The sequence below is a fragment of the Chiloscyllium plagiosum genome, unplaced genomic scaffold (genome assembly GCF_037043375.1).
Source record: "Chiloscyllium plagiosum isolate Xiang-an unplaced genomic scaffold, Cpla_swu_hap1 HiC_scaffold_5, whole genome shotgun sequence".
Taxonomy (NCBI): Eukaryota; Metazoa; Chordata; class Chondrichthyes; order Orectolobiformes; family Hemiscylliidae; genus Chiloscyllium; species Chiloscyllium plagiosum.
The window spans coordinates 99,007,800-99,033,243 of NW_028270143.1; the positions used below are offsets into that span (position 1 = coordinate 99,007,800).

Here is a 25,444-nt window from a genome sequence, read left to right on the forward strand (position 1 = left end):
GGATTGTATCCTGGATAATTAATTGCTGGAAACTTTCAGCCTGTGGTATGTCCTGCAGTGACTCCAGCTATTCCTCAAGTTGAGAAACACTGAATTTGGGTTTGAGTAACTCAAGGTACTGTACATGTGTCCATCCAGAATGCACACAGGCTCCTGTGATTCCACATTCTGCAGACATTGCAAGCAACTGCTTTCCCACTGTTTTTCTTAAATATCTATTTGATATCTCATTGTTAATTTAATGTGATACATTTCCCTTTGATGTTCATTTTGATTGATCCTATTTGATTATTTATCCACTTGAATTGTTAATATTTGCAATATTTATTGTTGACCCTCGGTTTAAATTATTTAGCAACTATTCCTCTTCTCTGCACTAAATTGTTACTCTCGCCCATTGTTACCCACTGTTTCACAAGCTAGCCTGTTGAGCAAATTCATCCAGCTCTCACCAAGCACAGTGCTGAAAATCCTTTTGAAAGGACAGTCAGACAGAATTGGGTCAAAATTAGACTGCACTATTTTTCCAACTTCAGACTATATGGAGCATTTGTTTTCAGCAGAAACATAGACATACTTCATAATGTCTTGTACTATTATATCTGTTCAGAAAACAATGAACTTAGTCAAGAATGTATACAATATGCTTGCCTTCATTGACCAGGGCATCAAATGCAAAAGAGGCAAGATATATTACAGCTGTACAAAACTTTAGTATGGCCACATTTTGAATATTGCGTGCAGTTCTGGTTGCCATGCTACTAGAAGGACATTAGTGCTTTGGAGAGGATGTAGAATAGGTTTACCAGGATGTTGCGTGGTCTGAAGGGTTCTGGTCATGAGGATAAACTCGGATTGTTTTCTCTGGAAAGACAGGAGCTAATGGGGCGGCATGATAGAGATCTACATAATTATGAGGAGCATAAATAGGGTGGGTAGTCAAAGGTTTTTTTCCCCACGGTGGAAAGGTTAACTAGAAGAGGGCAGATGTTCAAGGTGAGAGAAGGAAGGTCTAGGAGAGAAGTGAGGGGGATGTTTTTCACACAGAAGATGGTGGGTGCCTGGAACGCACTGTCAGTAGAGATGATGGAAGCAGGCACATTAGCAACGTTTAAGATATATCTTGATAGATGCATGAGCAGGAAATGAACAGAAGAATAGAAACCATGTATGGGCAATAAGTACTGGGTCTAAATAAGGATTAGAATTCGCGTGGGCTTGGTGGACTGAAGGGCTTGTTCTTGTGCTGTATTGAATTATATTGTGTTAAATTACCATTGCAACTGAATTTTCTTATCATGCAACCATTTCTGTTTTCAGAACAGGTTGTCAGATGTGGAGATGAAATGAGTGACATGTTTTGAACACATCTTGTTAATGTAGAATATGTATACATTGCTGTACATGATGCTTCTGATTGAGTTGCTAAATAAGCTGTGGGGAACTCTGCTGTGTGTCACTGGGTAGAGGAATACAGATTCCAAAAGCAGTTGAGATTCTTGTGTTTTGGTATGTTCGAATAAATTTGGAAGCATATTTAAATGTGTTTTTGAGCAGAGAATTCTGAGTTCACTCATTAGGTTAACTCATCATTTCGGGAAGGAAACCTGTCATCCGTACCTGGTCTGGCCTACTTGTGAGTCTAGAAGCACAGCAATGTGTTAAGTCTCAACTGCAGTCTGGGCAATGAGGGATGGGCAAAAAAAGCTGGTCTAGCCAGAGATGCCCACATCCTGTGAATAAATAAAGAAGTAAAATGCTTCTGTGGCTCCCTAAAGCATGTTTTGCTTATTGTCCTGGAATATCTGAAAAACAAAATTCTCTGTGGTCAGTGATTTTGAAGTAGTGTTAATCAGTATGTACAACCAAAACATGGGGTTCGGTACATAGTTGCCCTAACTTTATCTCTTCATTTTTATAAATATTTGTTAGACATCTGTGGAGTGTTCTTGTGAGTCAGGTAAACATTATATCAGCTATTCACGTATTGTTCCTCTTTAGATGATTATTTCGTGCAAAAGTTATGGTGTTTTCTCTCCATCAGGCCAGTTTCCCCCTGTCTAGGAAATGTTCGTGTCCTCTCATGTATCACTTTCAAATACTTAAGTCTGTGCTCAGACAACCCATCCAATTTGTTGATGCTGTGATCTTCCATGACCTCCCTTGGCTGTTACTGCCACAAGCTGCTCTTTTCTGTGTAAATCAGTTCAGGCTCAGAGATTAGCACTGCTGCCTCACAACACCAGGCACCTGGGTTCGACTCCAACCTCGGGCTGTCGGTCTGTGTGGAGTTTGCACATTCTCCCCGTGTCTGACTGGGTTTCCTCCGGGTGCTCTGGTTCCCTCCAACAATCCAAAGATGTGCAGGTTAAGTGCATTGGCCATGCTAAATTTCCCACAGCGTCCAGGAATGTGCAGGCTAGGTTGATTAGCCCTGGGAAATGCAAGGTTACAGGGATACGATACGGGGCGGTTGGGAGGGACCTGGATGGGATGCTGTTCGGTGAGGAGATGGGCCAAATGGCCTTATCTGCACTGTAGGGATCCAATGATTCGATGGAAAACTGCATTTTCATGCTGTTACTTCTTTTGTTTGAAGCTGTCCTCTCTTGTGGAATTTTTAACCATTCTAAACACACTTGGGCTGCATTTGCAGTGTTGCTGTTTTCTTAAGAATGTGGCACAATTTATTGAATTCTACATAAGTATCTTTAACCTTCAATCAAAAGCTTATTAAACCTGCCAACTTCCGTGGCCTACACTTTCTGCTCTCTGGATCACTGGAGACCAGCTTTCAAACTGAGATAGGCCTCTACTCTCCATGAATGTCTCAGACTCTGATCAGAGTGACTCCAGATCCACAGTGATATGGTTGGCTCTTCACTGCCCTCCTAAAAGGCTTAACATGCCTTATATTAAACTGTCACAAAGTGAAAAGAAAGGAACAATATCATAGAATGTTACACTACGGAGGGAGGTCATTCAACCCTTCATGTTTGTACTGGCCCATGAAATAGATATCTACCAGTCCCATTCTCCAGCTCTATCTCCATAGCTCTCTAAACTCATCATTTTAAAATTTATATCTGGCTCCCTCTTGAAACCTCCCACAGAATCCACCTCCACCACTCTCCCAGGCAACACATTCCAAATCATAGCAACTTTGAGTGAAGAAGTTTCCCCTCATCTCACTCCTGGGTCTCTTGCTGATAATCTTGAAATTGTGACCCCTTAGTTACTAACGTATCAAATAGTGGAAGCAGAATATCATTCTTTACCCTGTCAAAATTGTTCAGAATGTTGACCACCTCAGTAAAGTAACCTCTTAATCTTCTCTTCTCCCAGGAGATGAAGCCCAATTTCGAGTCACAAAGGCATGCAACATGGAAACAGACCCTTTGGTACAACTCACTCATGCTGACCAGACATCCCAATCTGACCTAGTCCCATTTGCCAGCATTTGGCCCATATCCTTTTAAACCCTTCCTATTCATATGCCCATCCAGAAGCCTTTTAAATGTTGTAATTGTCTCAGCCGCCACAACTTCCTTTGTCAGCTTGTTCCAAACACACACCACCCTTTGCATGAAAAAGTTGCCCCTTTTTTTTAAATCTTTCCTCTCTCACCATAAACCTGTGCCCTCTCATTTTAGACTCCCCATCTCTGGAAAAGGACCTTGGCTATTTACCCTATCCATGTCCATCATGATAAACGAGGTCACCCATCAGCCTCTGACACTCCAGGAAAAAAAAGGCCCAGGCTGTTCAGCCTCTCCCTATAACTCAAACCCTCCAGTCCTGATAACATTCTTGTAAGTCTTTTCTGCTCCCTCTCAAGTTTCACAACATCCTTCTGAAGGGAGAGTGACCAGAATTGCTCCCAATATTCTAGATGTAGTGTCACCAACATCCTAGACAGCTGCAACATGATGTCCCGACTCCTCTGCTCAATGTTTTGACCAATGAAGGCAAGTGTGCCACATGCCTCCTTCACAAGCCTGTCTCCTTGCGACTTCACTTTCGAGGAACTATGCACCTGCACCCCTAGGTCTCTTCATTCAGCAACACTCCCTAGGGCCCTCCCAATAACTGTATAAGTCCTGCCCTCATCAGCCTTGGCAAAATGCAAGAGCTCACATTTATCTAAATCAAACTCCAAGTGCCATTCCTCTGATGAAGATCCCTTTGTACTCTGAGATAATCTTCTTCGCGGTCCACTACTTTACCTATTTTGGTATCATCTGTGAACTTCCTAACCATGCAACTTATATTCACATCCAAATCATTTTTATCAATGATAAAAAGTAATGGACCCAGTACCGATCTTTGTGGCATACCACTGGTCACAGGCCTCTAGTCCAAAAAGCAACCCTCTTCCACCACCTTCTTTCTCTAATCTTTCCTGCCATCTAAAATCCCTCATTCCTGGTATCAGTCTAACAAATCTCCTTGGAAATCTCTCCTTAGCTTTAACGTCCTTCCTTAAATAAAGTTGCCAGAACTGATTACAATATTCCATATGTGGTCTGACCAGTGAACTGTAGAAGTGGAGCATCACTTGCTTTTCTACCATATGCCTCTATTTATAAACCCAAGGATCCTATTAGTTGTCTTAACAACTGTTTCGACTTGCATGGTCCCCTCATAGAGCACAGACCCAGAGTCCTCAAATACTCCTTATATGACAAGTATGATGCCAAAACTAACATCACTAAATATGACCCCATGTAATGTCAAACAGCTGAAGGTACTGGGGATTGCAAAGTCTGTTGGCCATGACCTCAAGAAAAAATGTACTGAAGTCTTGTGCTTCAGAGCTAGCTGTTCCAGTGCAGCTACAACACTGACATGTACCTGACAGCGTGGAAAATTGCTTAGATATGTCCTGGTCACAAAAGAAAGGACAAATCCAACCTAACTAATTTTGCTTTGTTAGTCTTCTCTGAAGCATGTCCAGAATTATGGAAGGGGCTGTTGAACTTGCAGCACTTGCAAAGGAACAACCTGCTCACTGGCACTTAGTCTATGAGACAGCCTAGGCCCAAGCATGAACACGAGCTGAATTTCAGAAGTGTGTTGACAGTGACTCTCCTTGACATCAAACCCACATTCAAGGAGCCTTACCAGAATTTGTGTCAATGGGAATCGGGGGAGGGGGAAACTCACCACTCATCATTATTGGCCCTAACACAAAGGAGAGATGTTTTTTGTTGTTGATCAGTCATCTCAGCTCCAGTATATCCCTGCAGGAGTTCCTCAGGTTCGTGTCTTTAAGCGACAGCTGCTTCATCAGTGACCCTTCTCTTCATGATAAAGGTCAAAGTGGGGATGTTCATTGATGATTGCACAATGTTCGGTGCTGTTGACAGCACCTCAGATATTGAAGCAGCCCGTGTTCAAATGCAATAAGACCCTGGCAATATCCAGTTTGGGCTGAAAGGTGGCAATGACCATTCACACCACACAAATGCAAAACAAAAACCAAATCTTCAACAAGAGAAAATCTAATCATTGTTTATTGACATTCAGTAGCATTACCCATCACTAAGTCCCCCACTGTCAACATGCTAGGATTTACCTTTGACCAGAATCTGATTTGGACTGGACATATAAACTCGGTCTCCACAAGACCAGCTCTGAGGCTAGGAATTTGACAGCAAGTAACAGGCTTAGGGGAGACACTTTCTGTCTCCCCTAAGCCTGTCAACCATCTCCGAGGCTCAAATCATAATAATGGAATACTCTTCATTGCCTGCATAGTTGTGGCTTCAATAAAACAAAACAAAAAGGCTTGATATTATCCAGGGCAAAACAACTCACTTGATTGATAGTCCATCTATCACCTTCATCTTGCACTCCCTCACTACCACACTCATCATGAGACTGAAATGGAGAGGCTTACTTTCCTCATAATCCCATTGAATTGTTTTGCTTGTGTCATGAACTTTTTTTTCCTTCTTTGCTCCACTTTTAGTTCATCATGACCGTAATTGCATGGCTAACACTACCTGGTGTCAGCATTATGTTTGTCTTATTCTGCATTTCCTATTGTATAGCAATATTCTTAGTGTTGTGAAGTATTTTCTTTTTTATAAAGATCTGTGTCTAAAGTTGACTCCGTTAACATTGTTTCACTTAAGTTTCAGTAACAAAATTATGATAAAACAAATATATTATGTTTTGGAGGTGCCGGTGTTGGACTGGGGTGTACAAAGTTAAAAATCACACAACACCAGGTTATAGTCCAATAGGTTTATTTGGAAACACACTAGCTTTCGGAGCGCTGCTGCATCATCATCAGATAACAACCACCTGATGAAGGAGCAGTGCTCCGAAAGATAGTGTTTCCAAATAAACCTGTTGGACTATAACCTAGTGTTGTGTGATTTTTAACTTTGTTTTATGTTGTGAGTGTAACATTATTCTCCAGACTCCCTCATCTGTGGTCTACCTGCTTTTGAGACCTTTCCCTGATGCTTTTGTTCCTATACTCAGTTTCCCCCCAGCCTTCCTCCTGCCCTCTTTGCCCCTTCCCTGCTTCCTTTCCCACCCTACATCCTTATCTTTGGGGCTTCTGGTATCCGTTTCTGACCATTCTGAAATTCTACTGGAGGTCTGGACTCCGCCTCATGGTATGAGTTGATTGGTGCAATTAGTGCTTCCTGCACCAACTAGTTTCTGCCACTGGGTGGGGCTTCATCCATTAAAACTTCAGATGAGCGGTTTTAGAATGTAATCTATTTACAGTACTTGCATATACATTGTATTTCTGTGTTTAAAATTTATTTTGTTTTGCAGGTTATTTTACTTGCAATGTAGGACATAATAACCTAAGAGCCAGGAGTAGAGTTGATAATTTAGCCCCTCAGACTCTGCCATTTAATACAATCATGGCTGATCATGTCTTGGCTTCATCTCCACTTTTCTGCCTATTCTCTGTAACCCTTCAACCTACTCCGAGTTAAAAACTGTCCATCTACTCCATAAGTATCCACTGCAATCTGGGGAAGTGAATTCCACTGATTCATAACCCTTTGAGCCAAGTAATTCCTCCTCATCTGTTTTAAATCTGCTTCCCTTTATCCTAAAACTATGATCTCTCATTCCAGATTGTCCCAGAAGGGAAAGCATCCTTTCTACACCTACGTTTTCAATCCCCTTTAGGGCCTTCTATATTTCAATTAGATCTCCTCTCAACCTTCTAAACTGCGCAATCTCTCCTCAAGACATGCCTAACATCTGTCGAATTAATCTAGTGAGCCTTTTTAAATGCACACAATTTAAACTGAATAGTGTTTTAAAGTTGTTTTCTTCTGAGAAAGAACTTGACTGACTAATGACCTTACTTGTATTTAGTAGTTTATTTAGTTTTGCAAATTATTTCTATTTATATTGCACAGTTCTGCTCATGTGCAGTACAGTATTTCAACCTGATGTTTTTTTCTAAGCACGTCTGCAGGATCTCCATTCCAGCTTTATAATTCCTATGAGAAATCAGGCTTCGCTTAAAGACACAATTTTCAGGAATGCAGTCACAACTTTAAGTGAATTGCTTTACTGTTTAAAGGTGATCTTCTCATCTATATAGAATGAACAGCCTGGGAAACTTCCCTAAATAAGACTGAGTGATGAGCTAATAGAGTTTGATAGGGTCAATGTAGGAAGATGTTTTCACTTTTTTTTATGGATTACGTGTAATCATAGTACAGTAACAATAAAGTAATGAATTCCATGAAGAATTCACAAAAAGGTTATATTATCCAAAGAGTGGCATGAATGCAACAACATACGTTAATAGGTTGAGATGAAATAGAGAGGAAGAGGCTTTTGTTGAGCGTAAATGCAATTTTGAAAAATGGCCTGAGTGATTAGTTTTTGTCTTGTAACTATCTACTACAAATATAATGTTTGCTCTTAAATATTCTTTCAAAGGGATTTTGTTGTTTCATTTAAATTCATAAATGAAACCGTTGTCACCACTAACATTGCTCTGTGTTGCAGCAGATAGGGTTTTATGTACAGTCATCTCCCCTTGTATCAGTTATATTTATAATACCAAACCAGTTACTAACTATGTACTATAATACCTACCTACCTAATGCTAACTATTACTTTTGATGCCTTTTCAAACCTTCAACCTACAGCACCAAGAATAGTAGATGTATGAGAACAGCAACACATGCAAGATCACTCCTCAAGTCGCACACACCATCCTAACTTGGAACTATATTGCTGTACCTTCATTATCACTGGGTCAATGTCCTCGAACTCCTTCCCTAACAGTACCATGTGGACTGTAGCAATTCATGCAGACCGTTCTCCTTAAATTGGTATTTTTGTGAATTGTCCTGATGAGTGCAAGCTGAAAGACATTTTTATTCAACAATGCTTAGGTTTTGTTAAACCAAATGACAGTCAGTCTAATTTATCAGACTGCTGCAAAGGTTTAGACTCCAGCATTCCTGTGTTTTGGATCCCTTTGCCAGCCTCAGCTGCAACCCCTCCCCTGACTCGGTGACCACTGATGAAATCAGAAGACACTATCCAAAGGTGTGTAACTACGTCCTGGTAGAAAATATTCATGGAGCTTTCCTGTTCCTTGACATGTCACTGTGTCTGCAGCTCAGCCTTCAGTTTAATGACTCCTGAGTTGAAGCTCCCTGATCCACAAACACTGACTTACTTCAGGTACGTTTGCCCAGGATCTCCATCATCCAGGCACACCTACATGCTGAAGTCATGCCACATCAGCTTCCCAGTCAGCCCCAATGTGTTTTAATTCACTGCTTAATCATTTTATTCAGTAATTTCCCTTTTTATATGTATTTTCATGAGTTTCTGTACTACTTTAAGCTTTAGGAATGGAATAGATCTGAGACAATGATCAGATCCTCACCTCCTTCCCCTGTGGCAGAATAAAAACCAACTCCTATTGTGTGAAAAAAGTTTGACCAAGCAAAAGAGCACCTTTGTCCCCCTCTTCACCCAATTCCCTTACTCACCCAATTCCTAGCGCTCATGGGTGGCGTTTGCAACATTATTTGTTTAATTAGATATTGGGTAATTTGGAGTTGGGTCTTTCAAAATAAAAAGAATTTTTAAAAACTAGCCAGCACAGGGAACAGCATCGGAAACCAACCGGCCAGCAGGAGAATGTTCATGCATTGTCTGCCTCCATGGTTCAGCCTGTAGTGTTGTTTCATTCCAGTGACATCTCCAGTTGTTCAGAGCGCTCAGTAATGAAGCTGAGAAATTTATACTCCGTTAATCATACTTTGCAACACAAATACATATTGTTGTCGTGAATATTAATGATCTCCACACAGGTTGGAGGGGAGAAAATAAAGAAGCAGATGATAAATTTTTGGTTTGATTTCTGTAATGTTTACTTTTTAATTTGTTAATTTTAGGTCTATCTTGAGAGACTGTTAACATACGCAGAGATTGACATCTGCCCTAGCAACTGGAAGCGGATTGTATTAGGCGCCATCCTGCTTGCATCCAAGGTCTGGGACGATCAGGCTGTTTGGAACGTAGATTACTGCCAAATCCTTAAAGATATCACGGTGGAAGACATGTGAGTACCAAAAATCAAGTCAGTGGTGATTGCAAAACATTATAATGTTTTTTCTTAAATTTTCCAAACTGAGAAGCTATCCTGTCAATGAACCTCAGAATTTAACTTTGATCTATCCCCTGTTATCGCTTCCATTCCTATGTTGACAGCTCCTTCTTCCTCTCAGTATCCACCATGGCCTATGAGATCTGAATATGCCATTGATCCTTGCTCGAGTTTCTGCATTTCTGTTTATTTCTGCTGATCAACAAACATCCTTTGCTCATTCTCTTTCCTCAGGAACTATCACTCCCACTTTCAAAATGACTGTCATCACCCTCCTCAAAAACTCATTCCAGTTTCCTCTGAATTTGGAAACTCCCAATCTATTAGGAATGTTTGAGAAGATTTGTAGCTCAGGTTGATGTTAAGTATGTAAGTTAGCTCGCTGAGTTGGAAGGTTTGTTTTCAGATGTTGCATCACCATAGTAGGTAACATCATCAGTGAGAGTGTCTGGTGAAGCACTGATGGTATGTCTCACCTCTCTATTTATAGGTCTTGGTTTCTTAAGGTGACTGATGTCATTTCTGGTCCTTTGTTTTTCAAGGGAAGGTAGATAGGGTCTAAATCGATGTGTTTATTGATGGAGTTCTGGTTAGAATGCCGTGCCTCTAAAAATTCTCATGCATATCTTTGTTTCAACTGTCCTAAGATGTGTGTATTGTCCCAGTCAAAGTGGTATCCTTCTTTGTCTGGATGTATAGAAACAAGTGAGAGTGGGCCGTGTCTTTGGTGGCCAGTTGTTATTCATGTATCCTGGTGGCAAGTTTCCTGCTAGTTTGTAGTGATTTTTTATAGTTCTTGCATTGTGTCTTGTAAATGACGTTAATTTTGTTGGTGGTATCTTTTGGATCCTTTAGGGTCATTAGTCGCTGTTTAAGGTAATGTGGCTATAGTGTTTGGTTGTGTTGTATCTGCTTGTTTGGGTTTGTTTCTGAGGAATTGGTGGATTGTGCTTATTGGGTACCCATTTTTCTTGAAAATGTTGTGTACATATTTTTCTTCTGCTTTTTGTGGTTCTTGGGTGCTGCAGTGTGATGTAGCTCATTGAAATAATGTCTTGATGCAGCTCAGTTGGTAGGTGTTGGGATGATTGCCTCTGAAGTTAAGTATTTGATCTGTGTGTGTTGGTTTTCTGTAGACGCTGGTTTGAAGCTCTCCATTAACTGTACATTCAACTGTCACACCTAGGAATGGAAGTCTGTTGTTGTTCTCCTCCTCTTTTATGAATTTTATGCCTATCAGGATATTGTTGATGATGTTGTACGTTTCCTGTAATTTGTTCCATTTTGTGATGACAAAAGTGCCATCTACGTAGCGGATCCAAAGTTTGGGTTAGATAGATGGGAGGGCAGACTACTCAGACTCCTTGGCATCATGGTAGCCCATAATATCAGAATCTCCAGCCACAGCTTCTCCTCTGTCCCATGCTAATAGGTCCGTACACCCCGAGAAACTATTCTTGACCTCTTCATTTTTATACTGCCCCTTTGCTGATATCATCTGAAAACGTGCACCTTGATTTTAACCTCACCCAACATGAAAAGAGCAGGGAGCTGTTAAGGTTTGTTCTTATGTTCTTAACATGACGAGGGCACTCTGTTGCCATTTCACCATTGCTGGTTTTTAAGATGGCTGAGCCACAGACTACAGCTTGATTGTGGCCTACTTCAACTTTACATGAGACACTGTGCCTGTCAGAAGTGGGATCAGGGAAACCATTTTGAGTATTTAAAAGTTATTGAAGTGGCCCTGCTCTCTGAAGAGTTTGACAAAATATAACAAGGTGTCAGCTGGCTCAGGGAGGCCCTGATATGTTTTAGGAGCTGACATTTCTGAGAACCCCAGTGAGTTAGAAAGAGTAAGAAGCCCTGAACCCACTCAGCCCTCACCTTACTTCTAACCCTGCATTGGCAGAAATGAGGACAAAAACCCTTGCCCGGAACTGAGGTTATGTCAAGGACACTTCCATTGTGTCCCTGGTGTCTGAAAGTGCTGGAGCGGATTATCTGGTCCAGTTTTATTGCACTTTGGAAATTTTGGTACATAGTGTGATGAAGATTCATGATATAGTTTTGTTGTTGCCTATGGAGGAAGTGAGGACTGCAGATGCTGGAGATCAGAATCGAGAGTGTGGTGCTGGAAAAGCACACCAGGTCAGGCAACATCCGAGGAACAGGAGAATCAATGTTTCAGGCATAAGCCCTTCATCGGGAAGGGCTTTGTTCTGTTGCCTATGGCGGTAGGTTCCAAAGTGCAAGGCCATGTTAAGTTAAAATTATTTCTTTGCCTTAAAAAAGGAAAGGCTTTTTTATTAGTTTTGTTTTTGGGTTTTTTTCTCTCTGTGGTTGGCAAAGGGGAGTCAGGAGATTTGATTTGTTTACATGCACTTTAATGAGGCCATTACACCTTTGAGGTGAGGACTTCAATACATTGGAAAAAGGATAGAAGAGAGTGACACAAGTGCTGCTGCCTAGCAATAGAAGTCAAGAACAATCCAGAAGAAATCAGGCAGTGTGCAGGTTCATTCAGAGAGAAGAGGATCCTAACAGTTGAGCAGTGTGGTAACTAACAGTTGAGCAGTGTGGTAACTAACAGTTGAGCAGTGTGGTAACTAACAGTCTCCTAGCTGTACTCAGTGGCATGAAAGTCAACAAAAATAAGAAACAGAAGGCTGGGTTTTTTAATTATTGATTCACGGGATGGGGGCATTGCTGGCCAGGCTAGCATTTATTATCCATCCTATTGCCCTAATTGTTAAGATCAACCACATTGCTGTGAGTCTGGAGTCACATGTAGGCCAGATGAGGTAAGGATGGTAGTTTCCTTCCTTAAAGGATGTTAGTGAACCAGATGGGATTTTCTCTGCTAATTGATTCATGGTTATCATTAAATTCTTAATTCCAGCTTTTTATTGAATTCAAGTTCCATCTGCCGTGGCGGGATTTGAACCAGGTCCCCAGAACATTACCCGGATCTCAGGGTTAACAGTCCAGTGATAATACCAGTAGGCCATTGCCTCCCCTGTCGAGATGTCAGAGAGGAGGACAAGTCTTTTGAAGAGATTTCTTTCAGAAACGTATGTTACAACCAGATGTGACGTGATTTGGCGGTTTATTTAAGGGTCTCAGGACAAGGCATTAACTATTTTAAAAAAACATTGAGTGAATGCCTGAACTTTGCTGAAAAGTAAGTGATTCTGGTCGTGCCTGCAAAACAAGGAAATTAAACATGGAGGTAGGGGTGACCCTTCACTGAGTTTGAGATTCTGTAGGGTTTTTGTGGTGGTACAAAAGTTACGTCTTTGTTTCTGATACTTATAATAAGATGGTTTCAAATAGTTCTTGTAACATGTGGCACAGTTCCTGTGTTCTTTTGTGCATTTTCTGAGACATGTTCTGGAAGTCAGTGTCCACTGGCCAGCCAATCAGCATCATCCTCTCATACAGTGTACATTTTGTTTTCCCTTATATTGGTCTTCATTGTGAATTGTCCTGATGGCTGTAAGGTGAAAAGCGTTGACAGTATTTGTCTTTTCTCAACAATACTCAAATCACAGTGTCAATGACACATATTAAAGTCTGGAGTGTAAAAATTTTTTCATAGAACAACAATTTCAATTTTTATCTTTTATTAGTTGTTCAGGTTGTCATGTTAATTAGGGATTGGTTTAGCTCAGTTGGCTGGATGGTTAGTTTGTGAAGCATGTGATGTGAGTGAGCTCAGTTGATTGGGTGGTTGGTTTCTAAAGAATGGAGGCGATAGTGAGGACTGCAGATGCTGGAAACCAAAGTTTACATCGGAGTGGTGCTGGAAAAGCACAGCAGGTCAGGCAGCATCTGAGGAGCAGGAAAATCGAAGTTTCTGGCAAAAGCCCTTCATCAGCCCTTCTGAAGAATATGATGTGGATGAGCTCAGTTGGTTGGGCAGTTGGTTTGTGGAGCATTTGATGCCGATAGCGTGGGTTGAATTCCCATCACCAGCTGAGGTTATCAACCTCTCCACCTGACCTGAGGGATGGTAGCCCTCAGGTTAAACCATCACCAATTGTCTCTGTCTAATGAGAGAACAGCCCTAATGCCTAGTAAGACCATAGTGACATAATACAATATAATACATGATAGCTGTACACTGCAGTAAGCATTGGCTTGAAATGCCATCTGGAGACTAGCCAGATATGGCTGTATTTTGACTTCATTCTTTCTTTGAATGTTATAACTTGGGTATCTGAGTGGAGGACTACTTATAATTGCACATGGCATTAATGTAAGTCTAAAATCAGGATCTTGTCATTTCCATAATATTTTAAAAATTCTGATATACATAGTATGTTTGTTTGTGTAACTGTGTTTAATGTCTCTATTTGTGTGATCTTTTTGGATAGAAACGCACAGCACACACAGGCCATTCAGCCCAACAAGATGTCTTCTCTTTCATAAAGGAATCCAGTTGGTTCCATACCCCGTCTCTCCTTGTTTTCCTATTTTTCACCTTTAAGTATTTATCCAGTTCCCTCTGAAAGGCTATTATTGTAACTGGTTACACAGCAAATTTCAAAGCCCATTTATTGTTATGTAAAAAGGAATTTTCTTATGCTACCTCTTGATCCTTCAACAATTGATAACAGTTTCCCTTTATTTGCTCATTCTAAATCCATTATGACTCTTAATATCTCTCTCACTTTCTCTGCTAAAAGATGAAGACCCAATTCCTCTAGTCTCCCAAAATAACTAATTCTTTATCCTAGAAAATATTTGGGTACATCTCTTCTGTACGTTTTCCAATAACTCAATAATCTTTTGTAATGTACCCAGAATTGGAAACAATGTTTCAGCTGTTGTTTTATGTAGGTGTAACATTAACTGTTATCTTATCGTATGTCTACCTTTTTTGTATCTTTCTTCTCTATCTGTCCTATGGATCTCCAGGCATGCTCACATACTGTTCATAATGTGTCTACTCTCTCTGCAGGAATGAGCTGGAGCGTCAGTTTCTGGAGTTGCTTCAGTTTAACATCAACGTGCCGTCCAGTGTTTATGCAAAGTATTACTTCGATCTCCGTTCCCTAGCAGAAGCCAACAACCTTAGCTTCCCATTGGAGCCGCTCAGCAGGGACAGAGCACAGAAGCTTGAGGTGAGGGACTCTCACTGTGGTTCACCTGCAGTGCCATATGGCGTGGTGAAATTGTGCCACGTTCCCAAAAATGATGCTTGTTTGTAGACCTGGCCCTGTTAGGAAATTGCTTTCTAACAGAGTACTTGTGATTCTGAGGAATCGGCGGATTGTGTTTATTGGGTACCTCCAGATTCCTCAGAAACAAACCCAAACAAGCAGACACAATGCAACCAAAAACTATCGCCACATTACCTTCCAACAAGGACATGTCAAAAATGACTTCCAGACCACTCAGACCCCTTAACACCACACTTAAACAGCGACTAATGACCCTAAAGGATCCAGATGATACCACCAGCAAAACTAATGTTATTTACGAGGTACGATGCAAGAACTGTAAAAAAACACTACATCGGACTAAACTAGCAGGAATCTTGCAACCAGAATACATGAACACCAACTGGCCACCAAAAGATACGACCCACTATCACTAGTTTCTATACATACAGACAATGAAGTTCACTACTTTGACTGGGACAATACACACATCTTAGGACAGGCGAAACAAAGACATGCACGAGAATTCCTAGAGACATGGCATTCTAACCAGAACTCCATCAATAAACACATCGATTTAGACCCTATCTACCTTCCCTTGAAAGAAAAACCAGAAATGACATCAGTCACCTTAAGAAACCAATAGAGAGGTGGGACATACCACCAGTGCTTCACCAGAGACTCTCACTGATGATGTTACCTAGTTATGGTGATGAAATGTCTGAAAACAAACTTTTCGAGTTCAGTGAGCTAACTTACATATGTGTACTTGTAAAATCATGTTTAGGTAATTTTAAAACACGACATTTGGGCATCTGTGGTAATGACCACAAGGCTGAGAAAAGTCTCTGGTTCAAACTCCCATCTGTGTTGAGCTCATTAATCTCAACAAGAGACATAATTGGTTAGTCGCCTTGAACTTATGCCACTCAAAGGGAGGATGTAGGCAATTGATGACAGTGAGCCTGCTCTGAGGAATAAAGGAGTTGATTCATATTTTCCTCTCAATGACTTTGCATTGATTCATACTGGAATGGATAGATGATGTGAGGACAGGCTAGTCATAGAGTCATGGAGATGTACAGCACGGAAACAGACCCTTCAGTCCAAATTATCCATGCTGACCAGATATCCTAACCTTATCTAGTCCCATTTGTGAGCCCTTGGCCCATATCCCTGTAAAGACTTCCTGTTCATATACCCATCCAGATACTTTTTAAAAGCTGTAATTGTACCAGCCTCCACCACTTCCTCTGGCAGCTCATTTCATACATGCACCACTCTCTGCGTGAAAAAGTTGCCCCTTACATTCCTTTTATAGCTTTTCCTTCTTACCCTAAACCTATGCCCTCTAGTTCTGGACTCCCTGATCCTGGGGAAAAGACTTTGCCTATTTACCCTATTCATGCCCCTCATGATTTTATAAACCTCTATAATGTCACCCTTCAGCCTCCGACGCTCGAGGGAAAACAGCCCCAGTCTATTCAGCCTCTCCCTCTAGCTCAAATTCTCCAACCCTGGCAACATCCTTGTAAATATTTTCTGAACTCTTTGACATTTCACAACATCTTTCTAATAGGAAGGAGACCTAAGTATTCCAGAATAACTTTTCGAAATGAACTTTTGAGAATCATACGCAAAACATGGTTAGTTAGATATCTTAGCAGCACGGTTACTAGCCACTATAAAACTATGCCTCAGTGCGAAACTGAACTTATCCAGAGATAAGGTGAAATTAAAATTGAAAAGTTGCCATAAATCAGAATAAGTTGAAAAAAAGCAAAACACCTTATGACTCAGCAAAGCTTAAAAGTGAAAATCTTAAGAGGTTGTTTAAAAGGAAGTGAGGAAACAGGTGGCTAAAGTATTCATTCAACTGTAATCCAATCTTTGGAACCAAATAACTTTAAAGTTCTTTAGCTTTGCTGTTAAGTTGAGGAATACCTTAAGTACTCCTACTCTACTTAATGTAGCTGTCAGTTTGTCAGCACTTGCTGATTAAATAATTTTACTGCTCGAAATAGCCTTCTGTTTCCTGTAAAATATGGCAGGAAACAACATTGTGGTTAAATTTATGGTATTGAAGACAGGCATCTTACTCAGCCATATTGGAGTGTATCCTGATAGTGGCCTGGTTTGAAATATAATTTTAAACATTTGTGCACTTTCTGATATGTGTATACTCCATAAAGCACAGGAATCGTTTGAAATGCACCTTTGTTCCTGTACCTGCCCTGATTTTATTAATTCTTTGTTGATTTATTAACAAGATTTTGATTTATACCTAACTGCAAGAATCATGTCAAATTTGATTCTGTAATTGAATGCACACATAAATTGTAACCTGTTCAAGACATACATTATGAAATAGAGCTTTATAAGTGAGATGTTCTGCATTGAGATGATGCTGAATTATGAGTGTAATGGGTACTGACTGTTTTTTTCACTTATACATAAATGGGATGTGGTAGGCAGTTTTGATTTGAAAGCTTCTTGAGTAGCTTGAATGAATTTATATGCTGCTACTCCGGTGTTATCTGCAATTAACCGATATATAGCATTGATCGATCTGTTGGGAGTAGTAATCATTTGAGAAAATGCATTTAGGTTGGAGGGAACAATACAGTCAGTTTTCTCAGACAGAACTGAAATGTTAAAGAGTAGTGGTGCAGATATTCATGACAGGCTTTTTACAATAACACACAAGATGATTGTACTCAAGTGGTGGGAAGTGTTTGGATATTGGCAGACAGTGTCAACTTTAAACTCCATACACTATCCCAGAGTCAGGTAAAGATAATTGTCCTTGTCTGAGCTTGTCTTGCCGACCTGCTTATTTCAATCCTAGATCTCTGTCTTTCAATCATGCAGCCTGTCTCTCAATATAATAGAGTCTGAATGGTGCCAGTGCACACTATCTTGAGAGTTCAGGCATACTTCAGGCAGAGTTCAGGTGATTCCTTGGTTTAGTGAGTCCCTTGTCTCATTCACAGAGCTAAAAGGTCTTTGAATTCTGCAGCTCTCAATGTATAAGGAGAAATGCACTATTCAGAGTGGGAGGATCAAGATTTATATAAGGTTCCAGGGACAAGTCAGAGAGTGAATTGCCTGAAGCATTCATCTGTTGAGAAGCTTATCATTCCCAAGAAAGGCAATTCCGTATGGATTTACCTGATTCTACCGATATGTTAAAGACCTTTCTTTATGTCATAATTTTTACACCATCTCGAAGAAAGTTTGTTCCTAATTGGAGCAGTCTCTGTGTTGGATACCTAGGAGGGAAGTGAATAATACAGTCAAATCCCTTAAGAGTTACTTTAGTGTTGACTAGGCTTCATTATGACGCGTTTAAAGTGGGAGCAAGGTACAAATATGTAAATGAATCTAAACAAGACAAAGATGCTTGCTGCTGCTGTTGGAGAGAAAAAGCTGCAAACCTGGGAAGTGATGGCAGAACACAGGAAATAGATTAGTATGTGAGAGGGAGGGGCAGGTGAATGTCCCACCTGAACCTGTCACCTGTCTCCTTTGGGTGCTATCTAATTTCCTGTGTATTTCAAACTTTTTCAACTCTGTTTCCATTCAAATAACCATCTACATGCAGAGATATTGGGGGGGGGAGGGGAATAACAGGAAATTAGCACTAAGTCATAATGCTCATTTGGCGAGCTGACCATAACATCATAAGATGTATGAGTAGAAAGAAGCTGTTCAGTACTTTGAGAACTAGGTGGTTGTTATGTAGGTGGGTGAAGGGACAGTTTGGTGGGTCGAGGTGTGACAGTGTTCGATAAAGAGGTTGGACTGGGAGGTGATGACAGCTCAGTTTGGCGTGGAAGGAGGGATAGGGTGTTCCCTTGTTTGGGAGCGACATGAGTTTCCATTTTGTAGTTACTCAGGAGTTGTAGCTGGTTTTAATTTCTCTAACCTTCCCTCCAACTATTTGGATAAATCAGTTGGAACCATCTGAAGTCTGAGAGTCCAACTCAGAGTTGTACACTTTTCCAGAGGTTTCAGAAGATCCGGGCCAATATTTTCATGACAATTGTATCAGATTTGTATAGCTGCTACCATGAGTAAATAGCCTGCAGTTGACCGCTGTCTTACATGCCTGGTTTGTAAGTAGACAACTTAACAGACAGTGACCAGTTTCCTTTAAGTGTAACAAATAAGGTTATTTACACAAATACACAGAATGTGCAGTATATCTTGCCAACTGACAAGTTGAAGTGTGAAGGTTCAAAGGTTAGAAGAGTTGCTGGCACAAGGCCATGAATCGTTCTGACTGCCTGAGTAACTTTTATTAAAACAGTGTCTATAAGTGGAGAATGACGCCCATGCACGCTCCCAAACTTTCAGTGTTCTTTGTTCAGTTGTACTTTAGACCATCTGTTGCACCTTTAACCCTTGTTGCCTTTAAATTTTCCAGGCACTATCCCGACTATGTGAGGACAAGTACAAAGACTTGAGGAAATCCGCTCGGAAACGCTCAGCCAGTGCAGATAATCTGACTGTGATCAGATGGTCCCCGGCCATCATTCCCTAACAGTGGGCAATTTTGCTTGAGTACATTTGCTGTCATCCATCCAGTTTTTACCTGGGGGGAGCAAAAGAGACTTTTAAAGACTTTGGCAAGATGCCTTTACAGTGCCTCCATCTTGTGTAGCACAGGAAAATGGAAAATCTCATTGGAGACAACAAAAATAACAGTATGAATTTGTGAGAAAGCACTGTCATCTCGAGCATTTTCACTGCCTCTAAGCCCCTTTAAATGGGTTTTGATGTGGGGAGCCATGTAACTAATGAAAAAGCGGGATATGAGGCTGGCAAATTGAGGAGAAAGATTGTCATTTTAAACAGTCGACCTATTTGCAGGGAAGATACAGAGGCATGTGGATAAAGCAAGAGATTCGTTTTCATCGCGCGTCTGAAGCAATTTGTGGAGTGGCAGTGTTTTAATTTAATTTATTCTAAAGATGTGACTGGTAACTTAATGGCCTGCAGGAACAAAACTTTCACAAGTGTGAAAAGATGAGCCACTTGTGTGAAATGTCACATGATGGTCAGCAACGATCTGCTGCATGTCCGAATTCGTTTTGAGGTGTGCTTCAGGTTGCATCGATTCCAAATACACAGGCAGTATCTTCCTAGAGGAGACAAATCTCCCACTCCCAACCACCACCATCACCACACCCCACCAAGGTGCCCTTTTTCTGTCCTGTGAGTAACCACCATAAGAAGTGTACAGCTCTGGCACATTTGTCTTACGTGGGTCTTTTCACACACTAAACACAACTTGCCACAGTGGGCAGTACCTGGTCCTATGCCCTCGATATATTCCACAAGAGACCGCACATGGTTTTTGTCCCAGTACGCGATCATCTTTGTGTTTTGCTGCAGTGTTCTGTATAATCCAGAGGCTGTCCAGAAGCACAAGATGCCACTTCGGTCTATATTAGGGTATCCACTTCTATTTTCATATTGCTAATCATTTTATGAATATATTCAAAGTTTTATTTTATTATCTGTCATCTCTTCATGTGTAGATTTGACTTGTCAGCTTATGTTAGCATGCAGATGCAGTCGTTATAGTAAAAAAATTGTGTATGTATATATATCAAAAAAAATTCTTATTCTTAATTTCTTAGAATTTTTTGCCTTTTGTATCCTTTTTGACAATATGTTCCATTACATGCAGACAGATTTTGTCATGGGTCTGCTATTTACAGACAGATCTGGGAGGGAGGGGGAGGGTGCAGGGTTAGATGAAATTGATTTGCTTTTCTGTTCTGATGTTCTGATTAGGAACTTCAGCAGTACCCTCTTCTGGAACCTTTTGGAATTCCTTTTGTATTATTCCTTAATAGGCACACTAGGCTTTTGTAACTTTTATCTTTCATGCTCAAATCAAGCTTATTGCTGTGCCACTCGTGCACAACTTTAGTCACAAGTGGGTCCAAAACTTCGACTGTTCATAAAGCTTAGTTTCGTATCTTGCACTGGTCTGATTGCAATGTAGGACTTTGATGGAAACTGAAGCATAGATGATACTGCACCTACCTGTGAATGGAAGGTCTTTGCTCCATTTTATCAGAAACACCTACTTAATTTTCTTTTTGCATGAAACGAATGATTGAAAACACAGTGTGCCCGATGAGTGAGAAAAGTATAAATATCTGAGCACTGGGCAAAGTGATGCCAATGCGTCTGTCCAAGATAAGCGTGACTCAGGTGGTGCATTCATTGATTTTGCTTTCAGTTTCATTTTGCTCATCTAAGGCAAATTGTTGTGGACTAACAGGAAGAAATTCCACTCGATGATACAACATGAAAATTACTTAACTGCATTGCTCTAGTGGCTCCGAGAATGAATGCAATGTGCAGGTTAGTACTAAGCCATAGAGACCAGGGACGGAGTAATAGTTTGGGAGCTCCAATTGGCCTCAGCATTAAAACTTAAAATATACAGGCACTCAAGCTGGTTCATGCCTTCCAGTGTCCGTTGCTGACAGCAGTGTGAATGCCGACAGAAGACAGAACTGGGTCTGGCTGTGATGCTCATCGTTGACTGTCTAGTCTCACATGAAAAGACAATGACTGATGGGGTGATGTGCCCAGAGAGCTGCTGCCATTCATGAAACCATTCCCCAGCAAAAGCCAATGTCTGCAGAAGAACAGGGGAGCAGGATTAGGTTTTAGGTTGTGTTAATCATCGAATCAATACCTAAAATTCCAATCTATTTTGACCAAAATTTTAAATCTAGATTAATATTTTCCACCCTTACTGATTTAATCGGTTTAATTTTTTTGATACACAATTTTCCAAGTATTTTAGGGAGACCGATCATCGTGTTAACATACTGCGAGTGAATTTTAGTGAGATGAACATTAATGATATCTGTAATTATCTGAGTACAAGTGTACTTTTGTGAAGTTTATTAAACTTGTCAAAGATTGTATAACCTATTTATTGTATGTATGTACATACAGTCTGATGCTTACTTAAAATGTAAAGTGGTCTCAGTAGAATCTTGCTCAGTCTGGTTTAGACTGGTGATTCTTGCTTAGCCTTGTGCACTGGACTCTACCTCTGTATAGAGAGTTTTTTCCCGATCTTTCGTTAGTTGGAACAGATAAAGTTTTTTTTTGTGACAAATTGATTATGTATCTTATGTTTCTTGTGCTGAAAAAAAACTACTGTAGCTATTTTCTCAGTTTGATTTCTGATGTGTAAAACTGAGGAAAAAAAGGCTTACATTGAGCATTTTATGTTTCTTTGTATTAATGAAAACAACAGTGCTTTTGCAATTTCCTCCCTTTTTGTTTGGTCAACTTTGCCAAATATGAAACAGTATCTTTGGATAAACTGCACAATACCAACAGACGTTCTGGACTGTAACTCATTCTCAAAGAAGCAGTAATCTGCCAAAGGGCTGTACCCTGCTTAAAATTTTGGGTAAACTGATTATTTCCCATTGCTTCCCATCACTGTAATGATGAATTACCATTTTAATAAAGATAGGTGCCAATTTGGTTACACTCTGCATATTTGTGCTCATTCAAAAGATTGTATGTGAAGAATTTTCTGATGGACTCAGATATCAAAGGTAGCATTCATTATTTAGCAATATTCATCCTAATTTTGTTTGAGGATTATAAATTTTACCTGCTTTACATTTCAATTTTTGATTAATTTATCAACCCATTGATATTGGCTTTTTGTCTCCACCTTCTTTTCTTTGGGTCAACTTCAGGGTCTTCCTCATGCAGCCAGATTTTCCCTTGGTGAACGTTTTTTGCTTCTGACCTTGCCTATTTTATGTGCAGTTTAGGTTATGTGTACAATTTGCAGACTTTACCAACATACCTCCTTCCAATTTACAAATTTTACTCTGGTCTATTTCAATGTATCCTAATGCAGTGCCATGGAAAAGAAGAAAGATTATTCTTTATATCACACTTTCATAACTTCAGGGTGCCCCAAATTGCTTTACAGTCAATGAAGTGTTTGGAGGTGTAGTGATTGCAGTGATAATGTCAGACATTTGGCAACCAATTTGTATACAATGAGAAGACATTGACCAGATCATCTGTTTTATATCATCTCAGCTCTTCAAAATAGTGAACATAGAGAACATAGAACAATACAGTGCAGAACAGACCCTCCGGCCCTCGTCAACTGCCCTACCTTCATCCACATGTTTGGTCACTTTCTCAAAAACCTCAATGAAGTTTATGCCCTTGACGAAACCATGTTGACTATCTCCAATCAAATTGTTGTGCTGACCTGTGAACTATCCCATCATCATCCATGTGTTTATCCAAGGATTGTTTAAGTCTCCCTAATGTGGCTGAGTTAACTACATTGGCAGGCAGGGCATTCCATGCCCTTACCACTCTCTGAGTAAAGAACCTGCCTCTGACATCTGTCTAAAATCTATCATCCCTCAATTTGTAGCTATGTACCCTCGTACAAGCTGACATCATCATCCTAGGAAAAAAGCTTTTACTGTCTACCCTATCTAACTCTCTGATCATCCTGTATGTCTCTATTAAATCCCCTCTTAGCCTTCTTCTTTCCAATGAGAACAGACCCAAGTCTCTCAGCCTTTCCTCACAAGACCGTCCCTCCAGACCAGGCAACATTCTGGTTATCACCTCTGCACCTTTTCCAATGCTTCCACATCCTTTCTGTAATGGGGTGACCAAAACTGAACACAATATTCCAAATGCAGCCACAGTAGCATTTTGTATCTTGCAGCATGACGTTATGGCTCTGGAACTCAATGCCTCTACCAATAAAACCCAACACACACCGTATGCCTTCTTAACAGCACTATCAACCTGGGTGGCAGCTTTCAGGGATCTATGTACATGGACGCCAAGATCCCTCTGAACATCCACACTACCAAGAATCTTTCCATTGACCCAGTATTCTGCCTTCCTGTTATTCTTCCCAAGGTGAATCATCTCACATTTAGCTGCATTGAACTCCATTTGCCACCTCTCAGCCCAATTCTGCAGTTTATCCAAGTCCCCCTGCAACTTGCAACATGCTCCCACACTGTCCACTACTCCACCGACTTTAGTGTCGTCTGCAAATTTACTAATCCATCCACCTATGCCTGCGTCTAAGTCATTTATAAAAATAACAGCAGCAGTGGTTCCAAAAGAGACCCTTGTGGCACACCACTAGTAACTGGAGTCCAGGCTGAATATTTTCCATCAACAACCACTCGTTACCTTCTTACAGAAAGCCAGTTTCTAACCCAAACTGCTAAATCACCCTCAATTCCATGCCTCTGCATTTTCCCCATCAGCCTATCATGTGGAACTTATCAAAGACTTTACTGAAGTCCAAGTACACCACGTCAACTGCCCTACCTTCATCCACATGTTTGGTCACTTTCTCAAAAAACTCAATGAAGTTTATTCCCTTGACGAAACCATGATGACTATCTCCAATCAAATTGTTGCTTGCAAGATGATTATAAATCCTATCTCTCAAAATCCTTTCCAAAACTCTTTCTACAACAAAAGTAAGGCTCACTGGTCTATAATTGCCTCGGTCATCTCTACTCCCCTTCTTGAACAAGGTCACAACATTTGCAATTCTCCAGTCCTCCGGTACTAAACCTGTACACAATGATGACTTAAAGATCAAAACCAATGGCTCCAACACCATTACTCTAGCTTCCCAGAGAATCCTTGGAAAAATCCCATCCGGCTCAGGGGACTTGTCTACTTTCACTCCTAGAATTGATAACACCTGTGCGTGACTAACCTCAATCCTTTCTAGTCTAATATCTCGTATCTCATTCTTCTCCTCTATTTGCTCAAGACTGCTCATGTTCTCTCTTTGCTCTTCTTAACTCTCTTTAAATCCTTCCTATCTGATCTGTAACTCTCCATCACCTCATCTGAACCATCTCATCTCATCATCACATAATCCTCCCTCTTCAGCTTAACAAGAGATGCAATTTCTTTAGTAAACCATGGTTCCCTTACCTTATCACTTACTCCCTGCCTGACAGGGACATACCTATCAAGGACACGCAATATCTGTTTCTTAAACTAGCTCCACATTGCAATTGTCCCCATACCCTGCATTTTGCTACCCCGTTCTATGCATCCTAAGTCTTGCCTAATCACATTATAATTGCTCTTCCACCATCGATAACTCTTGCCCTGTGGCATGTACTTATCCCTTTCCATCGCTAAACTATACGTAACCAAATTATGGTCACTTTCTCCAAAGTGCTCACCTACCACTAAATCAAATACCTGGCCTGGTTCATTGCCAAGTACCACATCCAGTGTAGCCTCACCTCTTAATAAAAGCAAATTACTGCGGATGCTGGAATCTGAAACCAAAAGAGAAAATGCTAGAAAATCTCAGCAGGTCTGGCAGCATCTGTAAGGAGAGAAAAGAGCTGATGTTTCGAGTCTAACTGACCCTTTGTCAAAGCTGACAAATGGTCAATTAGTCTCAATGTCAGCTCTTTTCTCTCCTTACAGATGCTGCCAGACCTGCTGAGATTTTCCAGCATTTTCTCTTTTGGACTCCCCTCTTGTCAGCCCTTCAATATACTGTGTCAGGAAACATTGGACAAAAACTGATCCATCCGACATACTAGAGTTATAGCATTTCCAG

The 25,444-nt window shown here is 40.6% G+C and overlaps 1 protein-coding gene across 4 annotated transcripts in view; it reads left to right on the forward strand.

Annotated features, from left to right (window-relative positions):
- The window catches only part of LOC122550088 (cyclin-Y), a 238,936-nt gene extending 216,607 nt beyond the window's left edge, over positions 1-22,329 (forward strand). For all 4 annotated transcript variants that reach the window (XM_043690643.2, XM_043690644.2, XM_087987533.1 and 1 more), the window contains 3 exons: positions 9,411-9,577; positions 14,589-14,751; positions 19,220-22,329. In XM_043690643.2, the coding sequence (XP_043546578.1) occupies positions 9,411-9,577; positions 14,589-14,751; positions 19,220-19,336 (447 nt within the window). In that variant the 3' untranslated portion in view covers positions 19,337-22,329. The remainder of the gene's footprint in view (positions 1-9,410; positions 9,578-14,588; positions 14,752-19,219) is intronic.
- Positions 22,330-25,444: the final 3,115 nt, after the last annotated feature.